The sequence below is a fragment of the Haliotis asinina genome, chromosome 9 (assembly GCF_037392515.1).
Source record: "Haliotis asinina isolate JCU_RB_2024 chromosome 9, JCU_Hal_asi_v2, whole genome shotgun sequence".
Lineage (NCBI taxonomy): Eukaryota > Metazoa > Mollusca > Gastropoda > Lepetellida > Haliotidae > Haliotis > Haliotis asinina.
Genome location: NC_090288.1, coordinates 53,583,525 through 53,610,476, shown reverse-complemented (window position 1 = coordinate 53,610,476; position 26,952 = coordinate 53,583,525). Strand labels below are relative to the sequence as shown.

At 39.2% G+C, this 26,952-nt stretch overlaps 1 protein-coding gene across 1 annotated transcript; it reads left to right on the top strand.

Moving 5' to 3' along the window:
• Positions 1-26,952, top strand: LOC137296240 (MIP-related peptides-like). The gene is made up of 4 exons (XM_067827980.1): positions 1-110; positions 22,891-22,986; positions 24,505-25,355; positions 26,154-26,952. The coding sequence occupies exons 2-4, from the start codon at positions 22,917-22,919 to the stop codon at positions 26,223-26,225; spliced, it is 993 nt and encodes a 330-aa protein (XP_067684081.1). The 5' UTR covers positions 1-110; positions 22,891-22,916; the 3' UTR covers positions 26,226-26,952.

The following is a 26,952-nucleotide window of genomic DNA, read 5'->3' as shown; positions in this document are numbered from 1 at the left end:
AGACTGGAACGCTGAAATCTTATAACATCAGATAGGTGAAAGAGGCAGTCGACAAAATCCACTTAGGTCTGGGAACGGAAAGGCTAAAGGACACTTTTTCTCTCTCTCCAGTAAGTACAGTTGATGTGCTGTATTTTTATTTCTTTAGCTGAAACTTTGATCAAACTTTAAGTTGTTATTGCATGTTGGTTGTGCGGGTATGGTCGTCGGTACAGAAATAACATTTTGTCGCAAAGAAATCATGTCGTTAATAGATCGCGTTGAAGTGTGTGCGTCACTGATGGATGACACTTTTCATCCAACTGAATGACTTGAGTTGCAGTGAGATACTGGTTCTATATTAAACATATCGATCCTTTCTGGTAGTGTCCAGTAGAAATGATGTTCTTACTCGATTATTGTAGCTTTTGTGTCAAACTGTAACACGAAGTAAAGTTTCCGATGTTTTCCAGCATAATTGGTATTTGTACCATCAAAGGTTCAATAGCTAAGGTATGGAAGTTTTATTATACTTGTGTAGAATAATTGTTCAATTCCCATGGCAGTAGTGTCGAAAACATGGAAATAACCCGAAGAATAACCATAAACGTATATCAGCGAAGATTAAACAGCAACAGACGTTCTTCGCATTAAGAAAGACGTTAACACAAATGCATTTTCTTTGAAATTGTGCTTAAATATGTCCCCGGACTTGATGTATATGATGCGCCCAGGAACAAAATACAGCAGCGATGAATGTAAGCCTGAGATCGTCCTTTACACCACGTGTACACGTCCGTTGTCATAAAGCGGCGTTAACCTGACCATCGATCGGGTTTTAGTAATGAACACTACGAAATACCAAGATAAACGCTACGAGGCAGCCACATCGCTAATGGTTGATTTTTTTCACAGCGAACATGCAGCCTGATTGTCCGTTGGTCGTGGTAAACTTCCCTCACACATACAGGCAAATATCTGTGTAGATGTATGTACAAAGCCCGTTTTAGGGCAGTGTCTATTATTTCAAAATTTGCCAGTCATGTATTGCAGTACTTCCGGTATAGTCATGATAGTGATAATGATTTATTTGTGGAAGTTACGTTCATCTTGAAGCAACGGTGGAACTGGATGCCAGAATAGTACACCCTTCCTCAATGTAATTCCTTTCCTTTTTCACTTAAACTGACTTATGAGAAGCAACATATATTAGCATATACTCCCCTCTCTTTACTGTGGTTGATGGTATATATCGCTCACCTCGACTCATGTGTCAGGCAAATTAATGTACTGATCGTAAGCTTTTATCTCCCTGCCTGGGAAATAGTCAAGATTCGCGTAACATTTCTTTTAATGTTTTATTAATTCATTGTTACTGACAACCATTTGTGTAACGGATATAAGGTGAAGATGTTTCGTCCAGTATTTACTTAGTAGAAAGCTATAAAATGGTAATGGACTATGTGGTGTCTGCGATCTAATCATGTCTTTTCTTCGTCTTTACCTTTCCAAGGTTGGTGGATTTCAGTTTTCGCAAATATTCAAATCCATCACCTCCTTTCAGTGATTTAAGAAAGCATGCTTACCGACGAGGCAGAAAATGCTGTCCCTCTCCCCATACACAATTACCCGCGTTTTTTCTCATGTTACACCAACTGAAATACGCTTCGGTGGAGGATGGATCCTCAGTATTCTCAGGTTTATGAATTCAGAGTTCTACCGATGTGTGTGCTTTTTGCAAAGGAGTTTTACGACTGCTGATAGTGTTTTGTCGCTTGAGTCTACACCAAGCCTAAAATTACTACATAGCCCGTTCTTCAATATTTTATTTATGGTCAAATGAAATGCCAACCGTAACGGATTGCTCACCAGGACCAGCGACACCATCAACAGAATTTCCTGCCATCATTTAATCTGAAACATAGCGCGTGCCTCGTATCCTTCATTACTGCAAATTTACAACAGCTTGGACATTAATTATTCAACACGTAAAGTAAACCTGAGGGAGGCGACGTGTGTTGTAAATGGCAAAGCCCACCGTAAGACGTAAAAGTAATATTAATCAGCCTTAAAGTCGGCTTCTGAAACACGAATTGTCAGACAAATGGTTATTCAGCGTAGCCACTCATATTCTCTGAGACATAAAACCTGTAAGAGAGAGAAGCTGTTTCAGTTTTGCTCATTTTCAACGTGTACAACTTGTACATAGCGTAAAACCGATTTTGGTGACACCATCAACGTGAAATATATATTTCCGCGACTTTGGATGTTAACAATACTGAGATTGTGGGATGTAATCAGTTATGACTTGCTATGAATCTTTACAGTGACATCGCCTTTTCTTTATTGGATGCGTGCGAGCAGTACCTCAAACAGAGAGTGTCACATGTTCTGTTGGACTTTGGCCAAGAAGGGATTCATTGTATTCTGGCTTGTAATTAATACTGCGTTTGTGTGGGAAAATTGAAATAACCCAATAGAGAAAGAGATTTCGCGTTAAGATAGTGTGGCTAAAGATGGACATATTCGAGGATGACATGTTGACTTTGAATTTTGTTAATAGTTTATTGTCTGTAACGAAAGTTCAGACACTTTCTCAACTGTTCATATGAAGTGGTCCCAGTCACATGAACTACACTTGCATACAGATTGTTGTGCCTTTAGTTCATATGTTGTATAAAACAGCATTTGATAGTTATCGAACTGTGTATCCCTACCTGTTATTTTGTTGGCACGTATTCATTCAGTGTCCCAGTCCACAAAGTATTCTTAGGTCCGTAGTTTAGTCGAGAGCAAGATTATGTTCGTTTTCCTTTGTAAAGGACCCGGTGATCAAAGATTTGTTTCTGAAGAATTTTGTATTTCAATCTGTTACACCTACAACCAGTAGCTTTTCCAAAATTTAAAATAGTTTCCTTAGGGAAAGATAGCATACATATCTGAAAATATCAGTAATTTCTAACGAAATTCTGAGAACCTCATACTGGCGAATATAGGAATCTAACATAGGTGATAATTGGGAATTCACATTGAAGTACAGATTCTATTACTGTTGTTGCGTTATGCTGGATTCGACCCCACATCCTCCGAGTCAGGCACCTAATCGCCAGTACACCTAATCGGTCAGACACCTAACCCGTTCAGTAACCTCGGAGTCCACAAATGTTGAAATATTTGAAAGAAACTCTGCATGTTATTGATTCTTCTGCCTAGGGCCACTGCAGTCAACCGTATACCTAAGCTTCATCCCATTGCAGTGTTGACGGTCCTTCACATTTTACTCACTACTTTAGCAGAATTACATTCGCACTGCATCTGTTTCAGTGTGTACGTACGTATGTCATGAAATGAAATTGCAAATCGTGAAACCATGTTTGTTTGCATATACTTTCGTTTTGTTTCCATTGGTGTTAAGTTAGCTGTCATTGAAACCCAGCGAGCACGTGGAACCGACATTTTGATACTAACGTTCGTGAGGTAGCTTTGCTATGAGTGTAGTGAGCATATAAACCCCAGTGGAGTGAATCGCAACCATGTATTTTCTCGAGAAAACGTATCACGTATACCCATGACCCAGCAGTTTTCTAATATATGTATACACCCAGATTTATGCGATACGCTGCTCTTGGGTTTCTTTTTGCTGGGCGAGTTACATTTGAAAATGGTACGTATGTCCTAAAACATTTGAACTCAAATTTAATCCTCCACTTTTTAGCCGTAGTATTTCTGTCATTTTAATGTGTGGCTGAAGGGATGGTGTAAATCCAGCTAGGGACCATGCAGGTAGCAGAAGTACTGAAAGTCCCCATGGCCTCTAGTATGGTGATCTACCTTCAGTAGTTGGTGATCCATAGCCTGTTTTTATATTGTATTGTCTGAATAGTGATATTAGTTTTAACTTTTCACGCTAGTTTTAATTCTTATTGTGATACCCTAGTTGTTTTACTGTCCTTCGCTGACAGGTTTCTAACCATATATATAAATTCCTTTTTTCAAGAATGTTCTCGTCACGGTATGGCTGCAACATTGCCGATGTGACGTCAAATATTAACTCACTCACTCACTCACTCACTACATTTGAAAATTGTTCATGACGCGTCCCATGGATGGAGCATGACGCATGCATCTCATGGGGGAAGAAAACATGCATCACCTATGTTTCAAGTTGTTTATGACTGGAATAATGACATCTGTTGTTAGTGTAATATGTCGTGTATGACTAATAAATTAATTAGAAAAGAGATCATGAGTAGTTTAATCCTTATTCTATTCATTGTTGCCCATGAGAATAGATGTTGAGTGGACGTATACGTCACATGTAATAGCATCGTGAACGGACCAGACACGTACAGAACTATCTAACAAGGACAAACTTATTTATAATCACGGGGTTTGCAGTATGAGACGTATGTGTAAGATCATGTGATTGGTGTAAGATATTTGTCACAAGCCGACTGACGTTAAAGATCTCATGATTACAAGATGGTGTATAACACATTAGACAACGACAGAGTGAGTGAGTGTGTGAGTGAGTGAGTTAATATTTAACGTCACATCGGCAATACCTCAGCCATATCGGGACAAAAAAAAATTATGTATGAAAAATGGAAACATTTTGAAGAATGAAACCTGTCACGACGGACAGTAAAAATACTAGGGTATCACAGATATGGATATAGAACTGGCATGGCAAAGTAAAACATTCTCGTGATTAAAGCAGCCAATGCAATAGAAAAAAGGGCTATAGATAGCCAACGACTGAATGTAGATCACCATACCAGGGACTAAGGGATACAACGACAGACCTACCATTTACCACTGAATTAATATATAACATGCCACAGTTTGATGTGTCATGCTACAGTCTCCCGGCAACAAGACTTCGATCTGAAAATAATCACGCCTGCGTCAGATAGTTCCGTGATTGAAATTTTGCTTGTCTAAGCAATTGTGATACAATGACATGTTTCAACCAAGTCCGCGACCCTGTCGATTTAATGCTGCCACAGACAAATGCTTTTGAAAACAATATCAATGAGGATCTTCAACGGCAAAATATACCAAAGATTTGCAGGCGAGGTTTCGTGTACTTTTGTTGCTGTATTTGGATCATAGATACCCCTGAAGGCAATTCCTTGCAGTGATCATCGTATATTTCAAGGTGACACTCCCTGTTATACCATTTATTACAACATGACTGCATGTTTCGTCATGGATCATGCTTACCTTATGACGGAAGAAAACCAGCCAATGATCCATGTTGTACCATCAGTCACCTGGTGACGAGAGGTATTTAATATTCAAGACACAGAATTTACGTCAAATGTAAACGTTGGTGAAAAATGTGGACGGAGAGAGGGATTTATTATCAGATGGAGGCTGTTGACAGATGTTGTCATTGGTATAAACGGGATGCTGGGAAATAATAGATAATTATAGAAGGAGGTTGTAGAGAGAGAGGTTGATACTGGTATGGACATATTGATGATTACAGAATAAGTTGTAGGCAGACAATGGTGCAGTTGTTAGGTGGTGGACTTTCAAATGGAGGTTGAGACAGGTAGCGACGGAGCGACTCGAGGTATTTAATTCGACACAAAGTATTATTCCTCCACACGTCGAATCTGGGCTGAAATAGCCAATGATTGATATTATGAAACCCGGATACACTGGTATGCTCCCTACCAAGGAAATGATCACGGGCAATCAACAAATTATACCAAAAGCACAGCTTTGGGGCGTTCAGTTTGAACCCGGTACACCTCAAGTAGTTCTCAGGCTCAGAAACCAGCATTTAACATAACCCCAGCAGATAATACATTCAGCCTAATGGAGGACATGGTATTCTCGCTAGAATAGCACATTGTTTGGAGAAAAAAAAATAAAGTGATGTTTGAAATGTGTCCTTTACTAAATAGTCCATCTGAAAAACAAACATGTTAATTTTAGGAAACTCTAAATCTTTGGAATCATAGAAATTGGATAAGTGGATAGTCTATTTGGCTTTCAAAGCAGCCAAATGTCAATCCCCTGAAGCGAAGGTCCATTGTAGTAATTCTTTATCTCTGTAAATTATCCACTTTAACGTCTTATGTGTATGTGTATGAAAGAATCTTTGTCATCGCCACATTAACCTCAGCGCCGTACCTTAAGGGCTGTTTATATAAACACGATTTGATCGTTCGTTTTAAGTTATATTCTCCCACGCGTTTGTTAAAATTTAAGAAGACATTGATTGATACCTGTTCCTTTCCATTATCAACACGTTGATACTTTGAAGGCAAACAAAATATCACTGATTTAACCCATAGTATTTTCACCTTCCAGTGAGGGTTTGACTCCTGTAATTGCATCACATGATTGACAATATTGAGAACCGGAGCATTGAAATGAAATCAAGTGTCAACCCAAGACGCATTTTAACCCCATGAGAGGAATATGTCACCAGCATCCCTTTTCTATACTTCTATACGGTGTTATGCTCGCAAACAGCACTTTTTAAATGAAAAACGGCATGGTTTTTATGCCATAATTACATGCTTTTTCCATTAATTTAGACATTTCCGTCTCACTCTCGACTAATGATTCTGGCAGCATTGTCATAAAGGTTCCCTGCAGAGTCTGGGAGCATTGATAACATGTGTCAATATATTTCCCATGACTCGTTGGAAACTTTCCATCCTTGATTTTCCTCCAGAACAAAGAGACATCATCAGTGTTTCCTTGGGTTTCGTTCACTCCCTCAGTGTCGATTCAGTGTTAATGCAACTGACTACAAAGACCCTTTATCTTGAAGATTTGTTCACAATTCTGTCATGGAAATGCATTGCCTGTTTCTTGATTACTCCTGGCAGCCTACATTGATCACCTGTGAATGTACAGTCTCTTCAGGAAACCATCATGGCAATAAAGACTGCCGTGTACCAGCTACTGGGCGTTTTAATGTGAAATTCAAACGGTCATAAACAAAACCGCATTGTAAATTCCTTTCACAGTTATGTTGAGTCATGTATAAATTAGGTACCAATTGCTCGGGTGTAAATGATTAGATGTTTGTTCCACAGTATCAAATAGATTTGGTTTCGTCTCTTAATTACCGCCTTCATCAAATGGATTTCTTTGAAGGGATTGACGTTTAAGTCGCAATGATTCTATTGAAAGGGCAAATTTATATTTTTTCTGGACTTTACAATACAAGATCGTTTTCAAAACAGATCAATGGATTTTTTTATTGGTCAGGTTTCTGAATGACTGTAGGTCTATTTGGTTAAGTCCTTGAGGAGATATGTAGATAAGTGGACAGAGTATCCATCCACCACGAAATCAACAGGCGTAGATGTGGTATATGGCTGCACATCGGTGCTTTGTCAACGGGATTATGATCTGAACGCTAGCTTATCAGAACTTTGCAAAGTAAAGAACAACATATTTGAAAAGGTAGAGACGAAACTAAAAGTTAACATGCAACCATTTACATATCACAAAGTGCAAGCAAGGTGGGATCAAATCCCGTATCCTGTGTATTAATCTCATATTTTAATTATATTGAGCATTTACAGAAGATGATCACGGGACTTGTACATCAAGTAAACACAATGATTAAGCTGAACTGATCTACACATTTGAAATATCTCACAACGCAGCTGCAAGATATAAATTCATTAGCATTTATTTTTAACAACCAAAATCCGTATTCAGAAAAAAATAACCCCAAAACACTACCATATATTTCTATAGAGCGCTTGTTTACTGGCATCTTATTCGGCATAACATGTGTGGGCGACGATAGTCATATTATGGAGGCTGGTCTATCAACTTCAGTGGCTGACGACCGGATGATGATTGACTGCGATCGAAGACAAGTCAGAAATACGTAATGAGAGTAGCACGTCCCTCCAAGTTCCTATCGCAATACGCAGTCTCCACATCACCATTTACCTTAGTGATTAATTCAACGTTCCATCTATCTTCCTATCAGAGCACGTCCGTTGTTTGTTGAGAATATTCCTCTAATATAACCGTTCATCTATCTACTGTGGATTTGTTTGAACTTGTCAAATGGATGTTTACTCCTATGCCCCAATCAAACAGGATTCCTAGTCAAGAAGCTTAGAAAAAAGATACGGGATCAATTTGAGGTGAATGTATGAGCTTCCGTTGCCCAGGGTTAAAATACTGCGTGGATATTGCCGGCCAATGCTAATATGCCACGACCGTTTCGTCATTTGAAACTCCTCGACTGCCGAAACAAAAGAACACATTTGCTGTTAACATATCGAGCAAAACCGTTTAAAAGACTTTGAAAAGAGAATGGAAAAGTAATGGTATAAAGAGAATTGTTTAATTGATCGTGCAAGGCCGTGCAGTTTTAAAGGATAGGGATGAATGAGATATACCTTTGTGCGACCGAGTGAACGCATAGTTCATTTAAAATCAAATGGGATACCTTTGTCTACCTCTGGCAATGACTGATTACCAATTTCATGTTACATGTATGTAGACCATGGTTGAATACACTTGAGGGAACTTCCATTCCCCAAACTACATGCAATATTTTGAAGTGAGACCTGTAAAACTATGTTTATTGCAGTAGAGGCGTTCGGGAAGTATCATCACAAATGCTGAAAAGTCCGTGTTTGTTCATTACATGGGGAACACATGCATTTCACGTGAATTGCAAATGAGCTATTGCATAATAAAGCATGGTAGTGCAGTTGCGTGTAAAATGGGGGTAAATGGGGATGTGTTGTATTTGCCAGGACTTTTAACTCTTTAATGTCAAATTCTTGCATCATGGACGCTCTGGGTACACGTCAGTAGAGATGAAACATGGATCGAACACGCGGTGCCCAACGACATATGATTTCATGTACAATACTTTAGATACACAAAGACGGAGGTGACCATGTGGGGCACAAAGTTATATGTGCCCTGTTAATCGTAATATAATGAAAGTTGGGGGGTTAATCAGTCACGTTCAACAATTATTATATCAAGACATTGTTTATGCGGTTGACTCTGAGACAAGAACATAAGTCATGCAACTGCGGCTGACTTTTGAGGTCAACTGTCTTGGGTTGAGATATCACAACAGTAGGGTAGCCAGTTTAACCGTGTCACTTTACAGCTTGCCACCTTTGAACCAGGAAACGATGTTTCTGCAAACAGCTGGCCTTTGCGTTTGTTCATGACGGGTGCAACCGATGAGCAGGATGCAATCACTTGGGGAATATGGGGGCACAGAATTATTGGAGTATGACTATTGAACTGTTTTATTTGTAATGCTTATGTGGAATTGGTTCAGATGTTTAGACTTCAAGTAAGATGCCAATGATATTGCTGATACAATGATCGATGTGTTTCATTGCTATTATAACTGTGTTGTCATAACGGCCTTCATGATACTGTGATAACAAGAATTATAATAATTACAGTTCTGCCGACATGCTGGCTAATCTGAATCTTGATGGATTGATATGCATGCGAATATGATCATGTAAATGTCCAGTCCAAGTTCTGCGAATCGTTTCAGATTTTGACAACCCAAATATATTCAGTTCTTCTCAAAGCTCATGTTATGGATATAATGGCATTGGATCCTATTCAAAGGTATGATTAATCTCCGTGAAGGGGATTTACTGATACATTAGGTGAAAGGTATTTCTCCTTTGTACCGTTGTGTATGTAGCTTTTGAATGCGTACAAATGGATACTTAATACATAGGATTTAGGGTCACGGCAGATACATGGGCTATAAAACACTCACGTTAACCCTTACAGACTGATTAATCAAAGTAACATGTGGGACAGTTGATAAGCTCGGTCGGTGTCACTAGTATTGTATTTACTACAAATAGGAGTCACTGGTATTGTTAGTACAGGTGTTTGGCGTTGATCCATGAATCATTTCGGCATTACTGAAACCTCTGATCGTTGGCTCGAATCCCTGTCCACCACGAAAAGTCCTGATATCCTTGGAATACTGCTTTAACAAAACTAACAATAGAGCAAACTGACTTGCTCATTGATCAATGAAGATATGCGGATTTTATTAATGCATTGGCCGATATTGTACTACGTATATCACAGTGGCATTACGAGTAAAAGCAGCCCTTTATATTCCACAGTACTGTTAAAAAAGACCTAATATAACACAGATATAGTTATTATTTAACTGACATGACATATCTGTCCAAAAGGAACGATGCAACTTTGTTGATATCAAAGTGGCATCACGTGTCACATTGTGTTTGTATAGAACTAAATATCGCTCAAAAACATCACAATTCCACAGCTAGACATATTATTTAATTGTCATAACATATATTTCCAAAAGGATTTATGTAACTTGGTAGGAACCTTAATGAAAAATGTACGTGCTCCCGGATAAGCGCTGTCCTTCGACATGTAAAATAATGTTAACCTCATATTCCGATTCACTCGGTCTGAGAGAAATTTAGTGCTGTTCTATGTGACCTTGCATACTGAAACACCCTTTATCACTTGGATAAAGAAGGACCTAAGTATATGATACCAACCGTGCACCTGTTATCGAAACTACTTGACGCACTCTAAAGTATGTCATTGCGTCCCTCTGCTTCATTCCCGCCCCACAGGTTCAACTAGCCATTAGTCTCACAATTAGCCCCACGCGAGAGTAACCAAAATAGTTCGTGTTATGGAACGTAGCCCTTCTACCATACTATCGTACTGGTGATTATCCAAGCGCTTTGATAATTGACGGGGAAATGCGGACAACTATCCGTCTACAGACTCTTGTACTGTCTACTAATCTACACAGATGCACTTTCAGCTAAGCCCCTAGAAATACCTCTTTCCACAACCTTTTACCCCTCATATGGAGATAAGATTTTAATTGTACTGAGGTTCTATCTTACTTTCCCGTCTCCAGGGCCATAGTGCTATATCTGTTTGAAAAGCATCAGGAATGGTTCAGTTCCCACCGCCTATCATGATGTTACAGGTATTTGATTTAATCAAATTGAAAGTTTCGAGGACGCCAGTATCTTATTTCAGGAGGTCTCTGTATTCCAGCATAAACACAGAAACAATCTTGTCGTTTAGGAATTGTTCTTTTTCACTTTTCTTACTTTATTTTTTTGTTATCAACATCAGTTACCAGGACCTCAGTAACGCCAACAGTCTATTTTCAGTGCAGAACGATGTAGTCTGCAGTCTGCAATATATAAACCGACATTCATAAGATGAATTTGGAAATCTATATTGAAACGTCAAATATTCACTTTTAAATACGTATCTTTTTATACGAATACATCATTTTTATTTCCTACTCTTTCACACAGCGTATCTACCGATGACACCTTCTGTTTTATAAGTTATTCATATCGATCTCCGATTCAGATGAATTCGATATGTGATTTTGAAATTATGGTCTTGCAAGTAGTGTATGGCCTATTGACGGTATTCTAAAACCCAGGTGGTTATAGCTACGGTCACAGTATGATGCCTGCAAATGGTCACTCCTCTGAGAGTTGCGTCCACTCTGGCAATATGATAAAGGTAATTACGGTCAGGTGATTAAACCACCTGGTGAACAGAGTCTGTAAAGTGAGTTCACTGCTCGGGCTTCATGTCAGTTATAGCCGTGCGGCCTTCAGGCTCAATAACATTTTGTTTTCAAGTATGATTATGAAAGCCCAATAAACACCAAGCTACATCAATACATGCTTAGCACCTACTTTGGAACAAAGTGTTATAAATGCAGCCTTACCGATGACCCACAACAGTTACAAGCTATTACTACTTGTCGGTTGCTCTTTGGGGAAAATCGGGTAATTATTACTTGCAGTGACGTCATGAACACAAGTTCATTCTATATGCACCGACGCATCTGAGATTTTGGAATAAATACATGGGGCTAAATGCTATCTCTAGTTCTTCATTTTACTTCGAAATTACTGAATCTGCCAGATAGTTAGACCTATATCTGCCCATATCTGATTTCCAGAGTTACTTATAATCTATCGTATTATAATCTGTAAAGCTGTCACTTGTCGAAAGGGCATTTGTGAGATGACACGATTTGTTTTTGTTTCACAGAACGGATACGATATGCTCCTGCCCTTTTATGACCGCAAGATTTCCATAGCTGTTTTAATCACTCCTGAAATTGGGATGGGCGGCATTTGCTTCTGTGATTGCGAATTCAACTCTTGTCAGCTTTTCACAAACAACTCCGAATGTGTGGGTCATACAGTGACGTGAAAAGAAAGTTATTTTCAGAAAGTGGTAAGGCATAGCATGGAATGAAGATAATACTGGTAGTTTCCCATCGGGTTCGGAAGCTGTCTTACATTTATGTCACGATGTGTGTATATCGCTTTATTTAGCATTTCCAGAGGACACATGGGCCTATCCAATTTCGTCCTTATCACCGGATGCAACGAAGCAAATTTCAACCAAAGCTAGCTAACCGCTCACTGTGTGCTGGATTAGCTACTAAGTATTAGATTCAGCAACCAAATAATACATTAGATATCCCAATTCTTTATCATTATTGACGATATTTTACTAAACTATACCCGTGAGGAATTCCGGCAACAACAGGTAGTCACTCCCACAGTGTCAAATGTCCAAATGTGTGCTGTTGGTGATATGGTGTAGATAGTTCTAACTGGGGTGTTAAATACGAAAACCCCTCAAAAATCTTTTTAAACGATATCTTTGCAGTTTCCAGGATAAGGAATTTCCATGCTAGAATACAAACTGCGAATATTCTAATTAGAGGAGAGACTTAACACTTTTGCGACATCGCTCCTGGAAAACCGTATGTTCTTCTGAATTTTCTCATGATAATTAACAACATACTGGAGGTTTCTTCAACAAAGACGTTATTCTGTCCGTATTAAATGTCCGTGCGCCTGTCTCAAATTGCTTCTTGCAAGTGCCCCACGTTTGCCAGCCTTGGATGGCATGTTCGTTTACTGCCTAATACTGAGATGAAATCAAATATTTAACCCAGTCAGTGTTTCCTTTGAAGATTATCCTCAAATTGGCATCATCCTCACTTAATATTTCAAGAGCTTCCGTCATGAACGACAATATTTGATCATTAATTTCAGGAAATCTGTATAAAGACTGTCACCGTATGATATCAAGAGAAACGCATGGCTTTGATACGCTTAAAGTAATCACTTTGGATTGACGATTATGTAAATTTAATCTGCTTTTTTAAAATATGTTTTCTTTACAGTAAAGTATGATGAGGCATTATGCAAAGACAAGTACTGATTTTCCACCTTTGATGCCAGGATTCTTCTCTTCCTTTGTTGGCGTTTTTTTTTCAATGCTGTCTTTGACAGAAGCCAGCAAAGTTATTTTAGGTTGACAACAAATTGTTCTTGAAATATAGTAGTAATATTTTCAATATAACGAATGAATCAAGCGGCATGTATTGTAAGTACCACCGGTTTTACAGTCAAGATGAATTGCGGAAAACACCATTATTCAAGGGTACAGAATCAACATCAATCATAAAAAGGAAAGCGTCATTTATTCATTATCAACAGTTTCATGTTTGAATAATGTTGTGTGTGAAAAACGACTTATAAGGATACGTGGGCTTACACGGTGGCTGGGTTGAAATGTCATGAAGCTATTGTTGACATTCTTACGATATGTCAATGCTCAACAGTGTTATTGCTTACAGACTTGAATAAGTATTGATAAAGGCACTAAAAAGTGTTTGGGTGATCCTGGCACAATTAGGCTGGTTAAACACATCAGGGCCCTTGCCCCCTTTACACGATGCCCAGACAGCAAATGGGACTTCTCCCTTGAAGGCTTGCCAACTCATACCCAGTCTTCTACATCTGACTCTCCATTACTTATCTCCTAAAGCCCTGCCAACTCATACCCGATCTTTTACATCTGACTCTCCATTACCCAATGTGTCTTAAGGGTTGTGCTTCCGGCGTTCCTGGCACCCTCCTGCTTTGCGGCAAGAGGTGATGGTGTAACAAATCAATTACACCCAGAACAATGGCAAGTCGGACATCTTGGTACGCGACATTTCGCTTTTTCTAACAACGCTGTGAAAAGAAATTTCAAACCGACAAATAGATTTATCAAACAGGACCAGATCTTGTTTGTTGGCGGGATATATTCATCTGGCCATATATGGGCTTGTCAAAAAGAAGGTTAAAAAGCATCATTTTCCATGATGACCAGGACATGCAAATATTCGTACCTAGGGTGTGCCTAGGTTGTACCTTGTGGTTAAAGCCACTGGTATGCCATTATTATTATATTATGTTTTACTGCTTAGAAATAAACTGCAGCAGAGAAAGTCGAGTCGTCCTGGGATAGTCGGGATAGTAAGGCCCATCACCTGAATCCAGGGCTGTCTCCACACACTGCTCGGACAGATGAAAGGACTTCTTCCAGAAAAGCGCTACCCAGTCAAACCCATCAAAGACGTTCGGAGAATCTGTAGATTCTTCAAAACTGCAGCCTTCTGCATTGCCCAAAGTTTCGGAAGGTCTGTCCCCAAGTGGAGCACCCGGTCACTCAAGAAATCAGGAGGTACCAAACCATGGACACCGAGCACAATGGAGATTTTGACAACAGTATGCTATGGATGCGAGAGGGGCCCGCATGTTTATCATGAGTTTCCTGATTCTTGCAAATTAATGCTGATATTTAATGCTATTAATTGAGAGTTAACGTGACTCTCAGCAATATTCTAGCCATATGATGGCTGTCTTTGAATAATCAAACTTGAACCGGGCAATCCAGTAATCAACATCATGAAGAAGAAGAAGAAGAAGAAGAAGAAGAAGAAGAAGAAGAAGAAGAAAAAGATGATGATGATGAAGTAATAGCAGTTGTGGAAGTAGAAGTATTAGTTATGTCAGTAAATGTAGTTGTAGTTGAATCAGAACGGGTGTAGTAGACGAAGTGGCCACGTAAGGCATAGCGTTGAATTTGTACATCTTAACTAGTACACGAGGACAAGATGTGGAAACTCTTTCAGTGTCTGATTCTCGGGGCCCCATACTTAACTCACTGATACGGAAGGTCAATGCTTTTCCATGCCTTTAGAGCGCCCGATTAACAGCAACGGTGTAATGCGTCTGTAACTCATACCTTTTATCGATTTTAGGATCCTCTAAAACGTTTTTCCAGTAAAGGTCAATCATGGTGAAACGGAGACTGTTGGTATTTGTCCAAAAGCAAACTTCAACTCAACCCACTTCCTTTCAATGAAAGGATTTATTTTCCGAGACTGTCATACATATATTTTGTTGGTATTTTAGAAGAAGAGTTGTAAAAAAACAGCTTGCAACTTCCTGATGAAAATACGTTAACGCATGATAGGTAATGACGCTTTCCCTAATTCCCCTATTTCATTTTCTGTCGTAGTATGACATAATATAATCGATCTGATATCACGACCAGGTCTGTCAACAAACTTTGAAAGAGCCCCGTATTAGTCGCATGGCCCCGTAAACATATCCTAAACATTTGACGTGAACTACATTTGCTTCGCGTTGAGAACACTGAAGGAAAGAACGAAGGTTAATTTGCCATTTATAATTTGACGTCTACTGTTTGCTCTGAAGAGACACATGCATTTATTTATCAAAATGAAAATAGAAATCGATATTTCATTTGAGTGAGAAAACATTTGATTTCACACCGGTGAATTACCAGTATAGACACATTGAAGCTACACTATTTTCATTATTTGCTTTTTGTTTAACAGCCGACTTAGTAACATTCCAGCAATATTACGCTGGTCAATAAATGAGAGGAAACAGTGTCAGGTTCGATTATACGAAGAGCTGACGTCAACATTCACCTAGCCCAACTCATCACTCAGCTAAGTCGCCCATTAATACCATCAAAAAACGTTATGAAGACATTATAGCCCACACTCCACACGAGGACTTGGGATTCTATTATGAACAACAAGAATATTTCATGCTATGGTCGACCGTGTACGGGGTAGAATATTTCTTCAGCATCCCATGCTTGCCATACGACGCGACTAACGGGATCGGGTGGTCAGACTGGCTGACGTGATTGACGCATGTCATCGGTTCCCAATTGCGCAGATGTTAATCACTTTATCGTGTGGTCCAGACTCGATAATTTACAGACCGCCGCCCTATAGCTGGAATATTACTGAGTGCGGCCTAAAACTAAACTCACTAACCCATGCTATAGCCTGTTTGCAAAACACATACTGTGATTTTTACTTAAACATAAAAGTAAATGTATTAAAGTGAAATCAAGATTGCGAATGCTCATAGGTTGACTTACCAAATGAACTTTTTAATCTGAGAATTTTATTCAGCTTAGCATTAGAGTTGTTTTACAAACTAGTACTGTTTCAAATTGCTATTGTTGGTTTGTATTACAACGAGAATGCATATTAAATCAAACACCGAGACCAGAGCAAGGTTGGTCTTAGTTAACACTCATCACGTACCGCATTTCTTTCACTGTCCAAGCACTAAGCTTACCCCCTTTTAATGTGTGTTAGTGTCATGAAATCTGTACAAGACTCTTTCATGTTCAGGTGCAAGTTATGGGTAAATATATATTTCCTGTTTTTAAGGATCAGTAGGTAAACACATGAAAACATAGGATACATGTAGCAACACAATTGTTAAAACTTACAGACTCATGAATGCCCATCCTGGTAATATGATTGCTCATGCACTATGACAACCGCCATCATTCCCATGTACACACATTGTTTACTTCTTTCATCAATACACAGGTGTGGAAGTACGGGTTAGAAATGATCTTCAGTAGGCCATGATTTTCGTAAGAAGCCGAGCAACGGGGTCTGTTATAATTATAATTAGCTGACACGGTTGACATATATCATCGGTTCCAAACTGCACAGATGTTGATCACTGGGTTGATTATTTACAGACTGCTGCCATATAGCTGGAATATAGTTGAGTACAATGAGCAGCTAAACTCACTTACTCATTCTTTTCGTCAATCAACCTGAATTACTTAGATGTTGAATATTCAGTGAGCCTCAGCTGTTAAATGCCACAAAGTAAAGGCTTTATAACTGCGACCTGTCAACTAATGGACCAGACAATCAAGTGATCCACATCATGCATCAAAGAAAATGGGCTGCGATGACATGAACGAACCATGTCAAGGTGAGTAACTACCCGATCCCGTTAGTCTCCTCTTTGTCAAGAAAAGGTTGCTGGAGACTGTGAGCGAATTATGTGTAAGCCCCCTAGAAGAGGAACTCAGTTACGTCGAAACGTGTAAGCTTGATGTGGGAGGCGAGTCTTATGTAATGGAGGTCTTAGGAGTTCACAACATTGGTTGTAACCCACTGACCCTGGCATGGTGCTGGAAAACCAAGTAATACAATTAGAATTTAATTTAGATGTACTAAACAACTCCAAGTTCAAGATATCCTAAGTCTGCAGAGATCTTCTCATGTATAAAAATATCAAGATTCACACCATTGTCACTATATGACCAACTTGGCAGTGCATTGTTGTGTATTTTGCACAAACAGCTAATCTGACAGGATACGCCTATCTTTTGCTTCATCCATTACATCCGTGGGAGCCAAATTGGACGATTTTGTCCGTTAATACTCCAAGCTGCAGCTGAATCCTTCAGAGCCAGCGTACACAGTGTGACTTATTGTTTGACGTGATAGTACGTTTCCCCACTATGTTGTCGAGAGAATAAGAGGTCCCTTAGCACTGGACCATTAGTAGTGGCAGCTCCGGCTTTGTCAACTACATCGCCGAATCCCCAGTCACCTCCCATTATGATATCTGTTAATGTCACTGTGGATTAAGCACAACCCTGTGCTTTGCAAGACAGACATGTTTTCCTCTTAATTTACAACACCGGGGTTATAAACAGCATGGTTTGAAAGGAGTGGACGTTCAAACATCAGTAACGTTATGAGAATTGAATGTGTTCTCTCTGCACTTACTGAGGATTGCATTATGATTACGGTGATAATTAGTTATTCCATCCTGCATGATATCTCATTGTACAATGCTCTGTATAACGAGTGACAGCCTTTCCCTTGTTGTCTAGTATTTGGCTGTTCAAGTTGTGGGTGTCAAAGTTAATGCTAATAGATTAGAGTATCTGCAAGGCTGTAAAGACTTTGTTTCTTGGTATGTAGTATGAAGCCTTTGCACTTAGTGGTTTGCTAATGAGAGAGAACTTTTGCTCAGAAAACTTGAACCACTGTTCAAAATTACCCACCCGATTTGTCATTTAATCCAACTCTTGCGAACCAGACGTGTTGGTGGGACCTATGACCATTGTTCAGCTTGTCACATACAATATGGGCGCAACAGATATCTTTACAAAAACTTTAATAGGGCCAAGAAAACACGTTGGATGAGGAGATTGAGCAATCGGTGTGCTTGGCTTCCCTTCCCATTAAAGCGTCTCCAGTAGGGTTTCAGCTTCGTACCCCGTGGTGAAGCCCTCCACTATCTGTCAGTTCCATTTAGTCCGCCACCAGTAATCACTAAAAACCAACGTTTTCAACCAAGACCGGATTTTAATGTCATACTTTTTTTGCAAACGTTCGTACGTGGGCCCAAGTCAAAATTCGAAAAATTGGTTAATGCTATTTTCGCCTTCATGTTCATGTTGTCCATGTAAGCTCTCGAGGGAATAGTCATTCCTATCAAATTAATCCAAAGTCTTCTGAAATTGTGTCAATACGTACATGAAATTGTTTCATGCATTCATCATTAGGAAGCCAGTCTGTATATTATCTTCATGCTGAAACGGTCGCATTTTTCAAATAGAAGGGATTACTTTCGTTGTTATGAAAAACGTTTAGTTTGGGAAATAACAACTTAAGCCTCACACTCACCGCTACCTTGAAGTCATGCTTCACATGAATGGAAGAGTGCAGATTGTTGCTTGTTTCATGAAAATCCCATTTTCATCCAAAATATTTTAAGATATCATCGTATCAACTACGTACCGAAATCATTTACTTTCTCATACGTTTTCAACAAAATGATCTTCATGAAAGTAAAATATGCAGTTCCTTCTAAAAGTGTTATTTGTTTTAATTCCATGAAATATGTAAACACAGAACCACCAATTTCAGTAGAGTACTAGCGTTATTCAAAAACCGAACTGTTCTTTAAATTCCCTGTGTCAGGTTCTTGCAAGAAGTCATGTTCTCAGTGGCAGTCGCCCCTCTGTTTGCCAGAATAAACGTCTGATTTATTGAGGACTAACTATGTCTAACGTGCTAATGAAACGTCATCCCTCCAGCGAGTCAGGTTTCCCGCAACCTGTTAGCGAGAGTGGTACACTGACAATAACAGACAATCTAAGTAGAATTACAGCGTACCTTGCTCGGTAGAACCAAAGCAGTGTCTATTGTGGGTGTACTAGATCAACAGGGCGAGGGAATATATAGTATATATATGACACCTGAGATGTGAATTCTTTACAGTGTAATGAATCGATTCAATACAAGTTATTCCCAGTAAATGACAAATACTTATTAAGTTATCATTTTGAGGCTATGTCGAAAATCGCAGAATTTCTGCGTTGATGAACGTTTTATCATAGTAGTATATGTTATCGTCTCCAATTATCTTGTGAAAGAGAAAACAAAAAATGTCAATGTCCAGATATAGCATCTACAGGGGATACTCGTGAGTGACGAAATCAGATATCGCTGTACTGAAATGTACTGGCATGCTTCGTATACATTTGTGACGTCAGTCACTTTTACGTCTAAATCAAATGCCTTCACTAATCTGCGATCGAAGCTTGTCACCGGTACATTTACATAAAACGCCGTTCTCATTACCTTTTACAGTCTCCCACCCAAGCGTCTGATATCAAATACAAGATGTGGGTTTAAAACTCATCTCCCTCGAAGTTTTATACCAACAGACACTCGGGGGAGATTTTCTTAGACAACTGCTCATCTCAGTCCAAACTATATTCCAGACTTACGCTCGTTCAAGAACAGAAGAACGAGACAGCCCTAAAGTACGTGAATTGGAAAAAAACAGATGTTGCTGTCACCTTACGCCCAGTCACACTTTTCTACACAGCAGGAAAATGTCCTTTGCAGTGACCTTCCAAGAGTTGCGTTTAATATATGTCGCTTTCTTTCTAACCTTTAGGGATTCGGAAAAGTTAGAAAGATTATCGTTCCACATCTGCCATTTTAACACAGAAACACGTTCAATTGCAGCGAACTAAAAGCATGATCGACAACCTCTCTGACATGTGTGCCAGTGTATCTTCGCCATGAAGAGGTCCTTCACTGACACAAAGCTCTCGAGCACGCTTGAATAGAAAAAAATAACATCGATCTTTATACTCTTGTAACATTTTGTTGATTTAAGATGAAATTGATACACCGAGTACACGTTACATTGTGTTACAGTTTTGGATTGACACGCTGGTTGTTTCTTGTCTCTCTTCCATATCAGATTAAATAGATTTCTATTGATTTCCGGGAAAATATGTTTTGAAAGCTTCGGCCATGTTGTGTTTCACGTTGATATGCTCCAGATTCTCAATAAAAAGCTGTGCTCATTAAAAGAATATGATATCATTAGGTTTTTTTTAAATGCCAGGAAATAAGGCTAGCGTCCTCATTGTGAACGGATAGTGTCAACGTCAATGCCAGTGATTAACCAGTTTTGATTATTCACCAATAGCTGAGATAATCTACTGGATTATGAAATGTTCCCATTCCCAATGTTCCCTTGTGAATGTCAAACGAAACTATATATATATATATATATATATATATATATATACAGATAGATAGATAGATAGATAGATAGACGTCTGTGTTTGCTGCAGTATTCTCTATATTACACATTGATATGGAACTATCGGTAAAAGTGTAAATAAGTAGCTGGTACTTGTCTCAACACTTATTTACTAAGGGACTTTATAAATTAATTCAAAAATTAATCGTCACATGTTGACAACTTACTCTTTACATGCAAAAAGACAAATATTATTTATACATATTACGAATATCATCGTATACAGAAAACCGTGAGAAGGTAACCAATCTCAGAAACAAATGGAGTGCTATCATATGGCACAATAACAGCGAGAAGTACATCAGTGACCCACCAACTCTCCACCAACCGCCTCGTCTTAATGAATCTTGTATTCCAGCTTCTGTTTCTCCAGCTGTGTTGATTAGCGTGGCTGCTAATTAAGCAGAAATATCATTATGCGACAGGCCCGGTATGGTTTCATCCATACTAATGGATTAAGAAAGTAAAATGACACACTGTGTTTAAATAATATTACAATGGCTTCGAATAATCATTAGTATTTATTCATATCATCGCTAACCCTTGAAGGACCTGGTAAGAATTGATCTTCAGCAACCAATGCTTGCCAGTCGAAGGCAACGAATGGAATGGTAGGGTTCGTTTAGTTTTACATATGACATCGTTTCCTATTTATGATGATCAAGCTCGTAATGCCATTCACTTGTTATCTTTGCCAGTTTTGTAAATTTACAGAACGGTGTTATATGGCACTATACTTCCTGAGAGAATGAGTTTTTCAGCCATATTGTGACTAACAAAGTTGTAAATTTATAAATGGATAAAAACAAACTTATATAATGTACCGAACTGTCTGTAAATGACCGTAAATCAATTATATTATCACAGAAATAAATGAAAAGACTGGTATTTAAATCTAAATTATTTTAACTATAAATGACAATACAACATAAAACAGGCTATTGACTGCCTACAATTGAAGTAAGATCATCATACTAGGGGCTTACATTTGCTACCTGCATGGACACTAGCTTGATTTACGTCATCACCTCAGCTGTTAGCACCTATTAAAAGTACTCTTATTCTACGATTAAAAATGTGAAGAACTTAAAATCACTTTGAATGTTTCGGGTCTGACGTACTCTCTCAGGTGGACAGTTTATTACAGTACTTTACCCCACCTTGAGAATTCAGCTAATAACAAATTAATTCCCGAAAGAAGCATGATATTTTCAGTGATTGTTGACTGACGGTTGTTGTCCTGTTAGCGTCAAACCCCTGTAAACCTCCCAGAGAGTGAGTCAGTCCATCTCGAGAATCTACGTAGGTGTGGTATGCTTTGGCATGTTGGTTCATTTGCACCTGGTAGGCGTGGTGTGAAATGTTCCCGAGCATTTGTAGAAAAACATTGGTGTCTGACTGTGTATAAAAGGTTTGCTAGAGCAGGCGCCATAGTGTACTTCCAAACGATGTGGGTTTCGGTGTTTCCGTGGAAAGGTAATGTTGTTTTGCTTTGCATTTGGCAAATGCTGATAATTTCAGTTTTCACCTACGAGCAGTATTCCACACAGTCGTTTGGAAAACAACTGTACTAAATACCGCATTGGGTGGTATTGAAGTTGCTAAATGCACCCTGTAGATTTGTACATAAGTGAGAGTGACTGTGTTGTGCCACGGACTGAGGAACTAGGGTACGACGCCGCTTTTGGTTAAGTGTCTGGGTAATGAGGAGTGCAGGTTTACGTTTTTGAAAGCGTTCGTGAATGCACTGTGGAGTTTGACATTGGAAACAAACCAATGGTTACAATCAGGACCTATCTGGATCATGAAACATATGATCCTGGCACACATTAAGGATTCATTTCTTTCATTACATAGCTGTGGTTCAATATACCAGATCTTAATTTTCAAAGAATACACATGACTAATATCGATGATTAACACATATGATTTGGCTATGGCTCAGTAAGTGAACTGTGCTTGCAGCTTACGCAATATAATGTATTTAGAATGTGACTTGGTATCATCTTATGGTGTAATTAAATGAACCTGGGCACTGTTCATCATGTAGTAGTATTTCATTTTTCTTTTGTTCTTTTGTTTCCAGGGTCTCCATCAGTTGGCATCCAAGGAATGTGCGGCATGATTTCATCGAGTTTTATTCTTTTACTTGGATCTGTTTTGACGTTTGCCGAGGATGCAGGTATGACGCAATATGGTCAACTGTCTTTGGCTGTGCATGACCAAATGTTCCTGCATTAATGAAAATGCACTAACTTCAGTTTGTATTGAAACTCCATCACATACGACGTCAAATGTCAATGTTTATTACTTGTATATTTTCCTATTGTACGCCTTTCTGGTCATTGTTGGTGCAACTTGTTCACGAAAATTAACAGTTAAAATGTTTCGTAAAGCGCTTTTAAATTGAAAGAAGATGGTAAAGATGATGAAAATGTGGATGATATATGCCATGCTGTGCTACGTTTGGTGATAACGTTACGAGACTGACCCGTGCTTTCCCTCCCCATTTCTATTTCTATAACGACACTTGGCCAGATCGATATGCAAAAAATAAAATAAATAAATAAATAAACGTCTAAGGTCTTCTTTTTAATTCAAGTTATGACGTAAGCATCAGAAAACAGCCGGGCTTGATCATCCGGCGAAAACTAAATCTTTTCCATACATGCAGTCCTTATTCCATTTAACAAGACTGATGTACTTCAGTTGATATACTTACTTGAACGGTTCAAATATAGAATTGCATATCGCAGACCGTTTACACAGAAATTCTCTTTTAAATTGTCCTTGTTTATTTTACCGGCGCACGAAGAACCCAACAGACAGAATGTTTGCAATACAATCTATCCAATAAAAGTATTTATTCAGTCTGGGTATCATCTTGGAGTATTGTAACTTGTCTTTTGAGTATGTAATAAATCTCATTTATATGGGTTTTGTTTCAAGTAAGAGAGAGATCAGTTCTTCTTTTGTGATTATATTGTGTATGTGTCTATAGCTGACTCAAAAGCATGAAATATCTGTACGCTAAACAGTATTTTAATTGTATCTCATCGAAAATATTATTTTGTCAAAGATATTTCAGGAAAACTATTATGTTTCAGCTGAAGGCTTCAGGTTTTGTTAATAAATTAAAAAACATGCTTTAATCAGATTCTTAGTTGGAACTAAAATAATATAGAACTTTACTGAAATAATCACAGACGCTGCTAAAAGCGGAATACTAATTCCATTGCTATTGTAATTGCATTGTAATGAAACGTGGGGAGAAACTTCATGAAATTCATGGCCAATAAGATCTATTGTTGGTCAAACATTCCAAAATATTTATATTTGAGTACATGCAAAGACAAGTTGATTTTGAGCTTCAGTCCGGAAACAAGCAGATCAGTGGTTTGAGCCGTATTCCATGAAAACAAACTCTAAATTATGACACCGTTTCCCCAGGAAGTCCTTATATTGTTTATATGCTATGCATTTGTGTTAAACTGCGACTCGGTATGCTCGTGTACACGAACTGTTTGGGCGTATCTTCACAAAAATGCACACACATTTCATCGTCGATATTCCTAAGCGAAATAATATTGAACATGACGTTAAATCCTACCGTAATTTCATAACTATTCAACGAAAACTTGATGTAGTGCATGTTTGGTTGTTCTATTGTGTTGTCTGACTGCTACTTTTCACCATCCAGGTGCCGACTCTCCGCCAATGCATGATTCTGGCCTGCTCTCGCCGCCGCCGCCGCATTCTGCTGCGCTGCAACAAGGGAATGTAGTCAACCCTCCGCCTGACGGGCTAGCGCGCGATGCTTACATGTTGTCGGATGACCAGGGCCTAGAGCGCCTGCTCAGCAGTGATTCCTCTAATGCGGACTCTAGCCAGCCTTATACACAACTTCTTGATGATGAACTGCTACAGAGAATTAAGCAATTGGTTCAACAGGAACAGAAAAGACTAGCATGGAATAGGAGATCTTATGCCCCAATGTTTGTTGGGAAAAAGTCAGCGCCTTTATTTATAGGAAAGAAATCAGCACCTTATTTTGTTGGAAAGAAGTCTGCTCCCTATTTTGTCGGCAAAAGAGCCGTCCCTTACTTTGTTGGAAAGAAATCAGCTCCATACTTTGTTGGCAAAAAGGCCGCACCGTACTTTGTGGGAAAGAAATCTGCACCTTACTTTGTGGGCAAAAAAGCTGCACCTTATTTTGTTGGCAAAAAAGCTGCACCTTATTTTGTTGGCAAAAAGGCTGCCCCATACTTTGTGGGCAAAAAGGCTGCCCCTTACTTTGTGGGCAAAAAGGCTGTTCCTTACTTTGTGGGCAAAAAGGCTGTTCCTTACTTTGTTGGAAAACGAGCTGTTCCATACTTTGTGGGCAAAAAGGCCGCTCCAATGTTTGTGGGAAAGAAATCTGTTCCGATGTTTGTTGGGAAGAAATCTGCACCTATGTTTGTTGGCAAAAAGGCTGCCCCGATGTTCGTTGGCAAGCGGCGTTTAGCGGATATTCTCGACAACCTATCCGGTTCCAATATGCAAGAACTGTCTGTAAGTCCTTTATCCCGCATCCCTTCCCAAGAAGAGTCTTACCGCGCAATTCCCGTAAAACGGTTCTCTGATTACCCCCAAAATGCAGAAAATGAATTCTCGAAACGAAACATGTACCCTGCCCCCTACTTCATCGGCAAACGGTATGATATCCCCCGCTTCATTGGAAAAAGACAGCAGGAAACGTTGAAAGATTTGCTTAGCGCTTTTCACTATTATGAAGCTGCTAGACAGTATCGGCGATTAATTCAGGCAGAAAAGCGTTTTGAGGCCCCTCTTTTCGTGGGTCGGAGAAGTTCCCCTTCACAAGGACACGGTTCTGAGCCGGATTCATAATACTGATAGTGTGGCTCTGCACTTTACCACTGATGGTTTCGTGAGGCGTTCTTACTGAGAGAATGATAATAAAGCGAATGCAAATTCGGCGTTGCAAAAGCGGCCTTATTTTGAGAGACAATTGATGCCGGTGCTCCTCCTCCCTTGTAAGGCTATGTGCAAAATGTATTACACTTTATGTCGCAGTCTTACTCAAATACGAATTGCCGAAATGTCATTCTTCAGGGCGCTTTGAAATTACGTTCCTCATGATGTAAGGACGTTCCAATTTATTTTTAAAAGTCTATTTTTGTACTGTTAATAGATATTGTTACATGAGTGTGACGAACACGTTTGTAAATTTGACCGTGAGTCGTGAGCAGTTTTACCAAAAATTCTCCCCAGTCTGATATGTAAATAATACACCGCCAGCCCCCACCCCATTCGGAAAACAGAAAGACTGCACTATGTATTCTGTTACAGATCGGCCAGACCCCAAGGCCTTTAGACCCTCTTCGGCTAACCTGGCTTCAGCCCTTATCCAGCGAAACTTAGACCTACATAGTTTTGAGGGGCCATCGGCAGGGGCTGAAAACAGCCAATGGGATTTCCAGGACACGGAACCACGTGACCCCCGCCTTCTGGCCGCTCCTCAGGCCTTTGGTTTCCTGGGAAAACCGGAAGGGGATGCCCCTTTGTCTAAGAGATATGCAGAGTTTCTCGGGAAACGAGTTTTTGACAAACGATTCTCCGAGTTTCTTGGCAAAAGAGACATGGCTACTTCTGACTTAATGAGGCAGAATATGGACAACCGCCTATCCGCTTTATTGAACAAGAGATTAAGATATAGAATTCCCGAGTTTGTGGGAAAGAGGGCTCGGTCCCAGCAATCTGGTTTCTACGAGTTTGTCGGGAAGTAAATCATCTACCACAAATGATTATTATTGCTCAAATATGGACAAAGGTAGCACGACGTATAGGAAACCTTTGTCCTGTAAAACGCCTTACACTATGGTATGTGAATTGAACAATATGTGAAGTAAGTGTTAAATCAAATTTGTTGACTCAATCGTTATTTTACAAATGTACCAGAAAGATATTGCCCCTGCCGTCGGACGGTCTAAGATTATCCAGAGCATTCTCATGTCCCTTCACCTATCATCGATGCTTTGACAGCATAGTCTGAATTCCGACATACCCCTGGCGGCCCTTCCTAAGTTTTGAACAATGTCACGACTCTTGCATATTGTGTAACATATCAATAAAACACGCGTGTCCAGCA

Coding starts and splice junctions, on each gene's coding strand:
- LOC137296240 (XM_067827980.1), top strand. CDS start 22,917: ATGTGCGGCATGATTTCATCGAGTTTTATTCTTTTACTTGGATCTGTT. Junction 22,987..24,504: donor GACGTTTGCCGAGGATGCAG/GTATGACGCAAT, acceptor TTCACCATCCAG/GTGCCGACTCTCCGCCAATG. Junction 25,356..26,153: donor CCAATATGCAAGAACTGTCT/GTAAGTCCTTTA, acceptor ATTCTGTTACAG/ATCGGCCAGACCCCAAGGCC.